Source organism: Ipomoea nil, unplaced genomic scaffold (genome assembly GCF_001879475.1).
Source record: "Ipomoea nil cultivar Tokyo-kokei standard unplaced genomic scaffold, Asagao_1.1 scaffold1770, whole genome shotgun sequence".
Lineage (NCBI taxonomy): Eukaryota > Viridiplantae > Streptophyta > Magnoliopsida > Solanales > Convolvulaceae > Ipomoea > Ipomoea nil.
The window spans coordinates 635,121-650,946 of record NW_017618198.1 but is presented as its reverse complement, the minus strand read 5'-3'; the positions used below and the strand labels follow the sequence as shown (position 1 = coordinate 650,946).

Sequence of the window (15,826 nt, the reverse complement as noted above, 5' to 3'; positions counted from 1 at the left end):
TTTATTATTGTGAACAAAAAAGAAAATTGGATTATATACAATGAAATGCTTCACATGTCCTAATTTAATTCGGTTCTTCGCTGATCCTTATTCACTGGTCCTGATTCGATTTGATTTATTCACTGGTCCTGATTCGATTTGGCGTATTTACTGGTTCTGATTCGATTCAATTTATTCACTTGTCATGATTCGATTCAATTCATCACTGGTCCTGATTTGATTCGATTATCACCGGTTCTGATTCGATTCTTCACTAGTCTCGATTCAATTCCCTCACCGATCCCGATTCGACGATTCGATTCCCTCACTGGTCTCGATTTGACAATTCAATTTCGTCACAGGTCCCAATTTGACGATTCGATTTCATCCCTAATCCCGATTCAACGATTAAATTTCTCATTTGTCCCCAATGATTCGATTATTCACTAGTCCCCGATTCGACATACATATTTTTTCAATTCTAAAAAAGATTATTTGAATGTTAATACAAAGGCTAAAATCTTTGTGATTTAAAATAGTTGAGTGCATTAGATTAAAATAAGAGTTAATACCTAAAATGGTCCCTCGACTATGTCATAATTATCAATTTGGTCCTCAATTACCATTCTTACCCAATTAAGTCCTCAACTATGTAACTTTTACTCAATTAAGTCCTCAACTATACAATTCTTACCCAATTTAGTCATCTGTATTAATTTGACTGTTTGTTGACTGTCAAAAGTCGGGATAAAATTATAATTTTACAAGATTTCTCCTTCCTCTCCATTTAACAGCGCCAAACCATGCAGCAATACACTTCGATTAGATTTCAATCGTCAAAAAATCGTTAAAAATCAAATTCATGGGCTATCCGATGCACAACCACTACTTCGATACTGACAGGTTTAGAACCCAACCTGAGCTTATTGCTACATGGTTTAGCGTTGCTAAATGCGGAGGAAGGAGAAAACTTGTAAAATTACAACTTTATTTCCACTTTTGACAGTCAACGAACAGTCAAATTGACAAAGGATTAAATTGGGTAAAAATTGTATAGTTGATGACTTAATTGGGTAAGAATGATAGTCGAGGACCAAATTGGTAATTACAACATAGTCGAGGGACTATTTTGGGTATTAACTCTTAAAATAACTAAACATTTTCTAAATGTACTTTTCCATTTTTATTTCCTTTTAATAATTTAATTCCCCCTTCCTTCGAAACCATGACCCGTAACCCGAGCGTTTGAGGAACCCGCACCCTGACCCTGTTGAGAAGTGAGAACTCGTGTACTAAGGCCTATAAAAACCCGATGATGACTCGCGATTCACCCTATTTGGTTCTCCATCGCGGGGTTTTATTCTACAGAAACAATTAAACGAACACTCTCTTTTCCCATTCTCCATGATTTGTAAGCTCTGAGCTCAGAACTCTCCGACTAAGTGAAAAGGTAAAGCTCTAGAGCCTGCTCGGTAGGCTCATAATAATAATTGCAATTGATGATCTTCTTCTGTTCAAATTTCGACTTTCTTGCTCTAATATTCCACACGAAATCCCAAGTAGCAATAGATTTTGTTACAGACTCGCATAGCATTTCATTTTCATACTCATTTTTCATGTTCTCTTGGCTATTATCTCGAATTTCTTGAATTGATGCGTGTGGAATTCCCTAATTTGTTTCGAGATTATTTTTACTCCATGTTTATGTGGAAATGTACTCCGTATTTGTTCGGAGTGAAAATCTTGGAAGTAGTTGCATTTTATTGCATTTGATTTCTCTTTCTTGATCTGCAATAAGTGTTTGTGTGTATGCTGAAGTTAGTGTCTGAGATTTTTTTGTTGTAGTTGTTGTTGTTATGAGATACTAAGCAAGCTGTGTAATGAGATGCATTCTAATATTTAGGTTTAATTTGTTTCTTTGATAGATAATTGCTGCTAGTATAAGGAAAGATGGAAAATGCAGAGGATGAAGGCCGTGTTGGAGGTGGACACCAAGAGAAACATGAAGATGAGGTATAATGCCATGCCACTTCTTCATTTAGTTGTTCTAGGATATGGCATTTGAAACTGATTCCACCAACTGTTTAATGATAATATTAAGTTATAAAGACTGTTTGCGAATCTGTGATGATTCAGGAAACTGTTGCCCGCCTTGAGGAATTCAAGAAATCCATTGAGGCAAAAATGATTCTCCGCAAGAGCAATTTTAACCCAGAAAGGCCAGGTTGCTTTAAGTATTGCATACTGTTGCATGCAGTTATTCTCTCACTCTTCATTTTCAAAAATCGGAACATACTAAAGTAACTGGATTCAAATTGAGCAATTATGTAAAGCACACAATAAGTAACTGAATTGCAATTTGAGCACTTATGTAAAAGCACATAATAAGTGACTCAATTGCAATTTGAGCTCTTATGTAAAAGCACATAATATTTATTTATTGATGTTTATTCCTTGCTCGTCTTGATGTAAAACTTTATTGAATACTTATAATTTATAAATGCTAGTTTAAATATGACTTCATAATTTAAGATTAACAATATAGGCGCTGCCAAGAAGTATTTCTTGCTCATCGTTTAGGCACTGGCTTTCTTTTCTTTGCCAAATCGTGTAATATATGCCTATATGGACATAGGTCAAAGCTAACAGGGAATTTCGATGAACTCCAAATTACCATCTTTTATAATATTTTAAGCTGCTGGACAATTTGTTGGTTTCGTTTAGCAGTTGAATAAGAAAAACACTTAAATTTTCATGTTGATGTTGTTCATCATTTTCTGACTTTATTTTTGTTGTTAAACCAATTAGGAATCTCCATATGTTGACTCACGTGTTCCAATAATAACAAATGGAAGTGATCCCATTCCTGCTTAGGGAGAAATGTATCTTAGCTAATTGAGAAATAGGTGATTATTTTATAACATGGCGTGTTTTTGTCATGACTTTTAATCCAGTGATTCTTCATTTCAGACTCAGGATTCCTCAGGACACTGGATTCCAGCATTAAGCGTAACACTGCAGTCATTAAAAAACTTAAGCAAATTAATGAAGAGCTGCGAGAAGGGTTGATGGATGAGCTGCGAAGTGTCAACTTAAGTAAATTTGTCAGTGAAGCAGTGACTGCTATTTGTGATGCTAAGCTTCGAACAGTAGACATTCAAGCTACTGTTCAGGTAGATTTTGGCTTGAGCTCTAATTTACTTGCAAAATTACCTTGAAATCTTCTCTTGTTTAACTGTTTTCTTGTACCGTTATTTGTTTTATCAGATTATACCATTCTTTGGGGACATCATAATAATATTTTTGAGGGTTTCTTAACAGTTTACAGCAGTCTAGGTTCTAGGAGATCAATACATTTCACTATCCTTAGCACACCTTAACTATTGCTTAGTGTGTCATGATTTCCTTCAACTGCAATCTGCTCTGCATTTTGTAATTTGTTCCACATCTGCTGATGTGGAACTTCAGCTTTTGAAGTCCTTTGTGAAACCAAAACACTTCAAATGCAATTCTAACTCAAGTCTGTAACTTAATTTTCTTAATGGAAGTCACAAGTCTGATGGCTGTTGAAAGTAAAGGCCCGATTATGTATTTCACTAGTGTTTATGTTGCTGTTGTACATGTGTTGTTATGAAGGATTTTATTTTTATTTTTTATTTTATATAGAGGGGTTCACTTATGTTCAGTGATGGGAATGGAATGTGTTCTCTTTGCATTTCTGATATGATTTTCCATATTTATATGCATTGCTATTTAACTTACTCTCAATTTTTTTTCCCCCTTCTACCAGATCTGTTCTTTGCTTCATCAGCGATACAAGGACTTTTCACCAAGCCTAGTTCAAGGCCTCATGAGAGTGTTCTTTCCTGGAAAATCTGCTGATGACTTAGATTCAGACAGGAATTCAAGGGCCATGAAGAAGCGTAGCACATTAAAACTTCTTTTGGAACTTTATTTTGTTGGAGTTGTAGATGATTGTAGCATCTTTGTAAACATTATTAAGGATCTCACTAGCGCAGAACACTTGAAGGATCGAGATGCAACCCAGACAAATTTGTCCCTCCTTGCAAGTTTTGCTCGACAAGGGAGATATCTGCTTGGTCTTCCACTGACTGACCAAGATATTCTTGAAGAGGTGAAGCCTGTTAACAAACTCATTGGTAGAATTGCGCATTAACCTTGTCTTATAGGGAAACCATAATTTCATATTATGATTATTCCAATTTGAACCTTTCAGTTGGAATTGAGTTCCTGAAATTGAGCAGTACTATCTCATGCTAAAAGATTTTTCTTGTGGGGTAGGGAAACAAATCTGATTTTATGGAGACAATTATTAAATGTCTTATTTCTGCATGGTGCAACTTTAACTACACATACCCACACACAGTTACTTTCAACATTTCTATTGATCTCAATTTCTGAATATGACTTTGGTTCATAACTTCATTTGGTGTTCCCAGGCTAAATTCTATTTCATTGTTATAAATTTGGACTTCAATGATTCTTAAGTTATAGACCGTGGAGGTACAGACACATAACCAAATGGTTGTTAGTGGTGCTGTTGCCCCCATTGCCATAATGAATTAGCCCTTGTATAAGTGGCCTACTTCCGTCTGACTGTGAATTCCATGTTTTAAAATATGAAAATGTTTTTCTCTTTTTGAATAATATCATAATGCTTTGGTTTACTTTTCTAATATGAACTTTGTGATTATTAGTCATTCTTTCAATTTGTGTTAATCTGCTTTTGCAGTTTTTCAAAGGCCTTAGTGTCACAGCAGAGCTGAAAAAGTTCTTTAGGAAGGCATTTCAAACATATTATGATGCAGCTGTTGAACTTCTTCAGTCAGAGCATGCTGTAAGAGTTTGAATCTCTCTCTCTCTTAATACTTTTGTGGTGTTAGGAGAGATTCTTGAATATTCAGCTATGTGTTTTTTTCTTAATACTGGGATGTGTTATTATATTTTTCAATAAAATCCACTGTTTCAATTGTTATGATTGATGATTTTTACCCCCTTTTTTCTTTTAACTCAATTGAAGTCACTTCGCCAAATGGAGCATGAAAATGCAAAGATTTTGGCTGCTAAAGGTGAACTGAGTGAGGAAAGTGCCTCTTCATATGAAAAGCTGCGGAAAGCTTATGACCAGCTGTACCGTGGTATCTCTGCGTAAGTTAGCTGATACTCCTGTCTTTCTATGTAAACCTATTGAGGTACCTATGTCATTTCATGGTAGACCAATAACAGTATTTCTTTATTTGATCTTTTGGGACCTGGGTATTAGTTGTGATCTGATGCGGATGCTAGACTGTCTATACATGAAATTTTTTCTCTTGGTGTCATTTCAAGAAAGTTATAAGTACTCTACCGTATATTCACTTATGACTCTGTGGGCTTGTATAAATTCAGTTAACTAATCAGCATGCTGCAAATGACCATATTCTGTTCTCTTGAGATAAGCACAACCTTCTTCAGTCAGCATTATGTCCTCAGTTGAAATGTATGTATAATTAGTAATTACATGTATTGCTGAAAAGTTGCAACTCTATTAAAATTCTTTTGAATGGAATAAATGTCACTTTTCAGGAAGCTTGTTGTATACTTGTATTGAAACATATTTTACTTATTGCTGGTCTCCGCAATTGTTCCTGAAATGTTAAAGGTTCTTGGATGGACTGTAACTAATTTTACCTTTTGGAAGACATTCATGCAACTATTTTCATTGATAATGAAATTTATTGCAAATTCAATTTTTTAAATTAAGTGATACTGTTTTATGACACTGAGTTTTTAAGCTCTGGCTTGAGTTTTTCATGCTAACATGAATTACATTTCCTTAATTTTAATGCTTATTTTTCTTTTTCATTTCAGTTAGTGTAATTTCTAGGTTTTGACTTAAAAAGTTTATTTGTTTCTTTCCTGTCTTCATTTTATTATATTCTTTTAATTCTTCTAAATTTTATTTTTATGGAATATTATTCCTTCTTTTAAATAGCGCTTAAACTTCTAGATATTTTTTCCCTTTGTTATTCCTTGATGTGTTAAAGGTTCTTCTGTGTACTCTGTACTGTAGTTTAGCAGAAGCACTTGACATGCAACCTCCTGTGATGCCTGAGGATGGTCACACAACCAGGGTAACATCAGTGGAAGACATATCTTCTGGTGGTGTTAAAGATTCTTCTGTCTTAGAAGCCCTGTGGGATGATGAGGATACAAGGGCTTTCTATGAGTGTTTGCCAGATCTCAGGTTTTTTCCCCATGGCAATAGTTACATCAAAAAATTTGTAATATGGTTCCACAGGTAGTACTTTTCCTCACATGTTCCACATGGCAATTTCTCTTTTCCAGGGCATTTGTCCCTGCTGTTTTATTGGGAGAAACAGAACCCAAGTTGAGCGAGCAGGCTCCAAAGGCTCAAGAACAACCCACTGTAAGGAATTTGATCTTTTATTTGGTATTCTTGGTTTCTTACTTCCATATTCTAAGTTCCATAAGAGTCCCAGATTCCCATTGTCAAACTTGAGAACATGGCTTCCACATTAATACAATTGGTCATAGTTCCGAGTCATAATATCTGCAAAACTTGATTCAGTCCAATACAGTTCTGGAGTTGTATTCTAACTGTGACAAGGAATTCACTTTCTTTGTGTACAGCAGCACCCCACCTCCTTTTGATATGTTCCTTCTCCCATCCACAATGATGCTTAGACTAGCATGACTTGACATTATGTGACAATGCTACTTTTTGTTTAATTTTTGTTTTCACTCTCCACAATGACATTTATCTCCACAATAACATTTATGTTTCAGATACTCCATTCTATGTTTCCTGCCTATCTATTGCTTCTGTGCAGAAGTTACTATAGTTTTTTCTTGGTCTCCAGCTATTCACTAAATACAATCATACGCTATAGTAATGCAAATATATTATGGTCTTAAATGAGAAAGAAATGAATGGTGTATGATCCAAGAAGGGGGCTTAGTTGAATTAAGATTTCTTCTTAAACACTAGTGCTTGATTTTGTTTTGGAGCTCTGTAAACAATGATGCGTGCACCTTTCCAGATTCTCAATTCTTTGTCATGTTGCCTTCTATATAACAATGTAATCCATGCAATTTGATTATGTATAATGTATGTTATGTTATATGTTATTTATTTGCATATGGTAATTTTAATCTTTTTTAATTTTTCAAAGGAATTGGCATTGGATTCAGATCAAGGTCAGAGTCAGACAGCTGCAAAAGACATTGCAGAGGGTTCTGCAGATTCTAGTGTGACAGTGGAGGATAAGATTGACAAAGTCAAGGATAAAGATGAAAAAGATAAAGAAAAGACCAAAGAAGGAGACAAAGATAAAGTGAAAGAAAAGGAATCAGAAAGAAAAGTAGACAGTGAAAAGGATAAAGTTAAAGGTCTCGAAGGAACCAATTTGGATGGTTTACTGCAGCGGCTCCCGAATTGCGTTAGCCGTGACTTGATAGACCAGTTGACTGTAATGACTACTTTGCTTTCTCAATCTTTTATTGTTTGTATCTCTGGGTTTTATTTGATGGTTTAATCCAACTTCTTACAATACTACTATTTTTTATTGATCTTTAATTTTTACAGGTGGAATTTTGCTACTTGAATTCTAAATCTAACAGGAAGAAGCTTGTAAGGGCTCTGTTCAATGTTCCTAGAACTTCTCTGGAATTGTTGCCATACTATTCACGTATGGTTGCAACACTCTCTACTTGCATGAAGGATGTGTCTTCCATGCTTTTACAGTTGTTAGAGGAAGAGTTCAACAATTTGATAAATAAGAAGGTAAAGTGTTGTGAATTGCTTTCCAGAGTCACGGAATCTTGAATGTTTTAATATTTTTGCCTCTAATGTGCAGGATCAAATGAACATAGAAAGCAAAATAAGGAATATTCGTTTTATTGGAGAACTCTGCAAGTTTAAAATTGCACCAGCTGGTCTGGTTTTCAGTTGTCTAAAGGTATAAAAATTCAGGATCTGATTTAACAGTTGTGGTTCTGACCTCTGGAAACTTGTGCCCCCTCTCTCCCTCCTTGTTTTCCTTTTTCTAGGGGATGTGTTATAGGAAACAATTTAGAATCATGTGCCAGCCCACCAAATCCATGCCTTCCCCACCATCCAAGTGGTTATATAAGTTTTATCTTTTTGTTTGCTGGAGTTCCATTTTTTTTTTTGCTGTGTGAGCATTGTATTACTTGGATTGCAAAGTTGGTCTTTCATTTACAATTTGAAATTCATGTTTGTCAACTCTGTTCTATTCTTCACAGATAAATGTCCATACTGTATGTGGGTCTTCGTTTGTTTATTCTTCAGAAATTAGGATATAAAGTTAAACTAAACTCTTCAGTGAGATTGAGAAACTTATATATGAATTATTTCAATCTCTCATTGCTGATAGAAGAGCCATGTTTTTTGTTTAACCTCCAGGCTTGTTTAGATGATTTCACTCATCACAATATTGATGTTGCTTGCAATCTTCTTGAAACCTGTGGTCGTTTTCTCTACCGCTCTCCTGAGACCATGATTCGCATGGCTAACATGTTAGAGATATTGATGCGGTTGAAGAATGTCAAAAATTTGGATCCCCGCCATATCACCTTAGTGGAGAATGCATATTACTTGTGCAAGCCACCTGAAAGGTCTGCACGAGTTTCTAAAGTTCGTCCACCTTTGCATCAGGTATAAGTGATACTTAGGTTTCATACTTTCTGCAGTCTATACTGACAAATTAGTAATATAACTTTTTTCCAATGGTGAGCTATGCAGTATATAAGAAAACTCCTTTTCTCGGATCTTGACAAATCTTCTATAGAGCATGTACTAAGACAACTTCGGAAACTTCCTTGGAGTGAATGTGAGGAATACGTTTTGAAGTGCTTTATGAAGGTGCACAAGGGGAAGTACAGTCAGATTCACTTGATTGCATCACTTACCGCTAGTTTGAGCCGGTATCATGAAGAATTTTCTATTGGTGTTGTTGATGAGGTTTGTTTTCTGAAGTGCTTGAATCTACGTTAACCTTTCTAGTTTTTAACATATTGTGCCTTCCAAACTCTCAAACAATGCCACTGGCCATAATGAAGATTAAATAAGAAGCAAGAGAAAGGAAGTTAAGTAAAATAAAATCTCCATTCTAATGGAAAGAAGGGTGTGCAAGCCAGAAGTTGTCTAAGTTCACTAATATTTTTCTTAGTTCTATGCTGTTTCACTTGTATCTGAGGTCTTTACAAGTAATGTAAATTTTTCTTATTTTTTCTTATCTAAGTCAAACTCAAGTTCACTTCTCGAGCAGGAAATTAGTTTGCTTCTCATTCAGTTTTATATATGTGCAATTGTGCATGATGTATATTTTTATGATATGACAAACTTTCTTTTGGTAATGGCTCGAGTTAAAACTGACAGGAATACCTGTACTTCTAGGTTTTAGAGGAGATAAGGGTGGGATTAGAGTTGAATGACTTTGGGATGCAGCAGAGGCGCATTGCTCACATGCGGTTTGTAGGAGAACTGTATAACTATGAAATGGTGGACTCATCAGTCATTTTTGATACACTCTATCTGATTCTTGTTTTCGGCCATGGAACAGCAGAGGTATAGGTCCACATCTAATCTTGCAATATCTGACTTGGTAGTTTTAATTATAATTGCTCTATTCTTTGCATTATCATATGTGCATAATGCTTTAGAAATGCCAGTTACTGTATTAAAGATAAAATTGTACTTGATGTTTACACAACCTTTTATTGGACTTGAAATCACACTACATTATCTTCTTTTTCTTCCATGCAAAGTTTTTATAGCATTCCACTATTCCATGGAAATATATTTCTAGGATACATTCTGCAACTCTTGCTATGTGCATCTATGATTTGGATGCAACTATACAAGCACATTCTTATGTTTTTTGTCATTATTTCTTCTCTAATAGTATTTTTGCTAATACACTTCTGTATGCTCATTTTCTCATTTCTATTTTGTTCCTCTGTTTTGATCCTTCCATGTACAAAAGCTTTTGCAGTGAAGATCTCGATTCTCCTGTTATGATTTACACTGGTTACCATGCCCTTCTCTGTACTATCTATCTAATTTGATGATTCAATTTCATGTGACTAGCAAAACACACTGGATCCACCAGAGGATTGTTTCCGTATCAGGATGGTCATTACACTTCTTGAAACTTGTGGACATTACTTTGATAGAGGTTCATCGAAGAGGAAACTTGATCGGTTCTTAATTCATTTCCAGAGATACATATTGGGCAAAGGCGTGTTGCCCCTGGATATTGAGTTTGACTTGCAGGTTATTTTCAATTTTCTGCTTTCATTTTTCCATATTTCAGTTGTGAATTTTCATCTGTTTACACAATCTAACATTCTTTCATCATGGGTTGGGCTTAAACAATGTGTAAGAAAGGTGATGGAAGTCAAACTGAAAAAGCCAGTAGTGTGAGAACTATTTAGAATGTGCACTAATTTAAAAATTATGCATTTCCAGGACTTGTTTGCTGAATTACGCCCCAACATGACTCGATATGCCTCAATTGAAGAAGTCAATGCAGCACTTCTGGAACTTGATGAACATGAGCGGACAGTTTCAACTGAAAGGGCCACTATTGAGAAGCATTCAGACAGAGACAGGTATTCTAGCAGGGTGACCTCTGACATACCTGTTAACGGGCAAAGCCTTACAAATGGTACTGAAGAAAATGGTGAGCTGCACGAAGAAATGGGTGACAGTGAAAGTGATTCTGGGAGTCACACTACTGAGCATCCAGGACGTGATGATGATGATGAATTCGATGAAGAGAATCGTGATGATGGGTCTGAGAGTGAGGATGAGTATGATGATGGTGATGGAGCTGCTTCTGATGAAGATGATGAAGTACATGTCAGGTCAAAAGTTGCTGAAGTTGATCCTCTGGAGGAGGCTGACTTTGAGCGGGAACTGCGGGCTTTAATGCAGGCAAGTACAAGAACATTTCTTTCCTTCTCCCTGAACTTTGAGTTTTAAGTGAAGGAAAGCCATAGAAAATTATTATAAATTTCTCATTTGCTTATCAGAAAGGAAGATGATGTTCTATAATATTCAACTTTCTATTATTAATATTATTATATACTCTGTGTACTATAGTTGCTTTATTGGTTTCTTGCCATAGAAAATTAAAGATGCAGTCTCAATGGTTTACAGGAAAGTTTGGATTCACGAAAATTGGAGCTGCGGACGAGGCCAACAATAAACATGGCGATACCAATGAATGTGTTTGAGGGGCCAGCAAAGGATCATCGTGGAGTTGAAGGAGAAAGCGGGGATGAGACATTGGATGAAGAAGCAGGAGGAAGCAAGGAGGTTCGAGTTAAGGTTCTTGTGAAGCGGGGCAACAAGCAACAAACAAAGCAGATGCTCATCCCTCGTGATTGCTCTCTCATACAGAGCACAAAGCAGAAAGAAGCAGCCGAGCTGGAGGAAAAACAAGATATCAAGCGGTTAGTGTTGGAGTATAACGACAGAGAAGAGGAGGAGCTTAATGGCCTGGGAAACCAAGCTCAGAGCTGGATGCAAAGCAGCAGCGGTAGCAGAGCTTCTTCAAATCGGGGCGGCAACTCCTCGTGGGATCACAGCCGGAGCGGTGGACGTCACCGCTACCTGCACCATTCCGGCGGCGGCCTATATTATGGCAGAAGAAGATGAAAACATCTACACTCCCAACCACCTCCCTCATATTCATCAATTGCTGCCCCGGCCAAATTGCTCGGTTTCGCCTCGGTTTCTATTACACACTTTTAACACAAGCGGTCTCCATCACAATTGGTTTGTGCTTTTTCTTGTACTACTACAATACCATTGTCCAGGGTTTTGGCATACTTTCCCAACTGTTACAATCAACTGAAACCTATTTCTACAATGTCTGCCGTACAAGCGTGGAGGAAAATGTGAATTTAGCTGTAAATAATATTCAACCGCTTGCAAACAAGACCATTTTTACATAACTGATCTCTACAATTTAAAAAGCACTGCATTATTGCATTATAATATAAATATATAACCCTTTGTTTCTAACCACATAGTATTCTTTAAAGTTTGAACCCCCCCATCCCCCAAGAATGTATGAACAATAAAACTACAGGCAATTAGAGACAATAATCTGGAAGAGGAATAGGGTTCGGAAACATGGGTATGGGAGATATGTCCAAAGCAGGAACAGTCCAAAAAGATGCTGTGGGGCAAGGACACTAAATTTATACAGGTACAAGTTGTTGCAGTGCCAAAATAGGGAATAAGTGGGGTCCATATCTCTAAAAATTAATGATAAATTAGTACTTGTCAGTGGATCCTTATTTCCTTTCCTTAAATGGACATTATTGTTATTGCCTTGGAGATCCCCACTTCGCACTGGCCCTCGTTATTCATGCTGTCTCCTCTTTTATCATTGTGTCTTGTCATTTAGTCACTTCTGATCTCCCACCTTTTTAAACTAATGCAAGAAATACTCCCCTCACATAAATTGCATTCCAATTTTAACACTTTTTTTTTTTCATTTTATTGCTACAAAGTACAAACATACATTAAATATTATTTTATAAACCCACACTTGCACTATTGCACTGCTATACCGTGGCTACCCAACAACCATACTCTTATACTCTTATTTTAATATACAAAATGACAAGACTACTTCTACTCACCTAAAAATAAAACGTTCGGTCACATATCTAGGTTAGTAGATTTTACTAAAGAAAGAAAAAAGAAGTGAACAAAAACTTGAATGTACTTTTTTCTTTTTCTTTTTTTGAATATATCCAAACACGTCACGGCAACTAGGAGTAAATAATAATAATAATAATAATAATAATAATAATAATAATAATAATACATGTAGTAGTACGGGTACATGTTAAAGAATGAAGCATACTTTTTGTTTTTGCTCTAGACAATGATCACAATCTAGCTAAAAATGAATTAGTGTATCTAATTATATAAGTAAAGGATGAATGTTGTTAATTAACACATGCATTATTTGTTAAGGCTCACAATGGTCCCGCTCATGGCGGAGTCGCTGGCTTGTAAGGGGATTTTGTCATGGCTCAAGAACTGTAATGTTTTATCAGTGGATTTCTTCATCGATTGCTCTGAACTTAGCAACTGTTTACTATCTGCGCGTGCTCCTATTCTATTGATCAGTGTAGGGCAGCTATGTCCACGTTCTTAGATTGTCGTTCTCCCCTACCCCAACAAATGGCTAAATGCCCTTAAAAAACCATAGTCCATTGAACCCCTCCAATAGCGAAACAGTCACTTTTGCCATTTGGTATGGATGCCGTGACCAAATTGAGCCACTATACTAGTACCACTCCGCCAAATCAAACTACCTCTTAACATAAAAATGTCAAGTTAAGCAAATTGAAAAGTGGTTATTTATGCCATTCTTATAAAATCATCCATAATGTTTCATCATGTGACAACTCACTATACTAGTAAAACTTCACCAATTATTTGATGTAAAAAAAAAAAAAAAAAATGGAGACAGAAAATGGCAATGATGATGAGTTGGAGTCATTTCCTATCTTTTGGGCATCGTCGATTATTACCGTAATAAGTAATGGATAGCGACATCGGAACCGCTCATTTAACGTTGTTCTTAGCGAATGCCCCAACGCACCCTTATCCACTCATCGTCTCCAAAAATCTCTGTGTTATCTTGCAAGCACATGTCAGGTTTTGAGTGGATTAGATTTACCACCTTAGCTTGCTCTAAATATTAATTCTTTTACACACTTACAACTTACAATTCTCCTTCAATTTTACATTCATGCAATATCTCTATCACTGATTAATTTGAATTTGATTAGGGTTATACCCGTAAAATCTGACTCTTATTTAAAAAAAAAAAAAAACTGAAAAAGACTAAAAATGACATATTTTAGTGTTCAAGTATACATAGTAAAGTCGGTGATAATTACGAAAAATGTCACCCCTTTTTTATAAAAAAAAAATTGATATGAATCGTCCTATTTTTTCATAGGTAAGGATGTGATTGGTTCTTATTTCTCTCCTAAGTATTTGTTCTCATTCGATCCAATACCTATATATATATATATATATATATATATATATATATATATATATATATATATAAAACCATCTTGGTTGACGTGAGTGGTCATGTCCATTCCTTAAAAGAGATTGGGAGTTCAAAGTCCTTTCTCATATAGAAAAATCAATATGATCAGTATTTTGTCACTTAATTGGATTGATTTGATAAGAATGGGATTAGTATGAAGGGGACAAGTCTCTCTACGAGTATGTATAAATTCAATATTTACAATAATGCACAGCTTTGATTACCAAATGATAAAGACGTGACTATTTCGTCTTATTTTATTCATGCATTAAGTATTACATATATGTAACATGCTTTTCTCGCGAGTTCGATACATAGAAGAAGAATAAATGAAAAGTGGTTACACTTTTGTAATTGAAGTCTGATTAATCATTAATTAATTAATTTGGCCAAAAAAAATCATTAATTAATTAATTATTAATTATTAATTTCATGGAATTAACCTAAACTTCCATTCTAAGAATAACAATATTAATTTGCGTGTTATATAGTCAATGAAACCTAGCTTGGAGGGTGTATGCATGCAAAATTATTTTAATAATACTACATGTAATCTCATTTTACTCACCGCTGATATAATATGTTTTGTTGGATTCAGGACACGTACAAAGTAAGTTAGAAAATTTATTATTTAAAAAAAAAAATTCTACAATAAAATCAAGATATGCGATGCCAAATGAACATTTGATTCCTACACATCATTTTCTATATAGGAAAGCCAAAACACACATGACGAGAGAGAAACTTTAATGGAGATGAAAAGAAGCAAGACATTGTTATAGTTATATCGTGGAACAGGGTCCACCTCCATTCCTTCTTACAAGGTGGACATTGGTCCAAAAATTTTATCTCAAAATTTTCATCCTTTTCTTTTTGTGTAAATAAAGTTAATATATAAAAATATTTATTAAAAAGCTTTAATTGAGATTTTTAAATGATGATCATATTGATTTTTTAATTTTCTTTAAAAAAAATAAATTTAACACATAAAAGTCAGTACTTTATGTACATTCATTTAGTTCATAAAAGTAGCTACTATAAGTCTAGAAGTTCATTATTATAAATACATAAATTTACTACTATGGATACATAAATCCAGTTCTATAAATACATAAATTTATTACTGTAAATACATAAATTTATTATTATAAGTACATAATCTTAGTTCATAAATGTCACTGCTATAAGTATATAAATTAATTATTGAAAATACATAAAATTACTATTATAAATACATGCATTCAATATTGTAGATATATAAATTCAATGCTGTAGATACACAAATTCGTTATTATAAATACATAAATTCACTATTATTTATTATGTCATTTTTATGGATCTTGGTCATCCATGCAATGCAAACTATATATAATCCATGATATAATTTGCCAAAGATGTGTCATAAGTCATAACTCATAAATTCCAAATTTTTACTGTCTAAATAGTACTACTGACTCTGTTACAATGTAATGTCTGTTCATAGTTACTTTTTCAATTTACTGAAGTACAAAGAGTCAATATCATTCCACTGAGGTTCAAACTCATAACCTCTTATTTAGGAAAATCACTTCATGTCATTAGACCAGAAGGTTTGATAACTTATACTCCCTCTGTCCCATTTTATGTGTCTTACTTTCCTTTTTAGTTTGTCCCAAAATGTTGTCCACTTTTCAAAATTGAACATCACTATCATTCCACTTTTTTTC

At 34.8% G+C, this 15,826-nt stretch overlaps 1 protein-coding gene across 1 annotated transcript; it reads left to right on the top strand.

Moving 5' to 3' along the window:
• Nucleotides 1-1,306: 1,306 nt before the first annotated feature.
• LOC109192533 (regulator of nonsense transcripts UPF2) lies at nt 1,307-11,984 on the top strand. The gene is made up of 19 exons (XM_019343213.1): nt 1,307-1,429; nt 1,905-1,992; nt 2,116-2,203; nt 2,950-3,152; nt 3,770-4,114; nt 4,733-4,837; nt 5,021-5,148; nt 6,053-6,226; nt 6,328-6,409; nt 7,176-7,472; nt 7,589-7,786; nt 7,860-7,961; nt 8,429-8,680; nt 8,768-8,986; nt 9,422-9,592; nt 10,115-10,300; nt 10,496-10,963; nt 11,189-11,725; nt 11,762-11,984. The coding sequence occupies exons 2-18, from the start codon at nt 1,930-1,932 to the stop codon at nt 11,687-11,689; spliced, it is 3,582 nt and encodes a 1,193-aa protein (XP_019198758.1). The 5' UTR covers nt 1,307-1,429; nt 1,905-1,929; the 3' UTR covers nt 11,690-11,725; nt 11,762-11,984.
• The last annotated feature ends 3,842 nt before the right edge of the window (nt 11,985-15,826 follow it).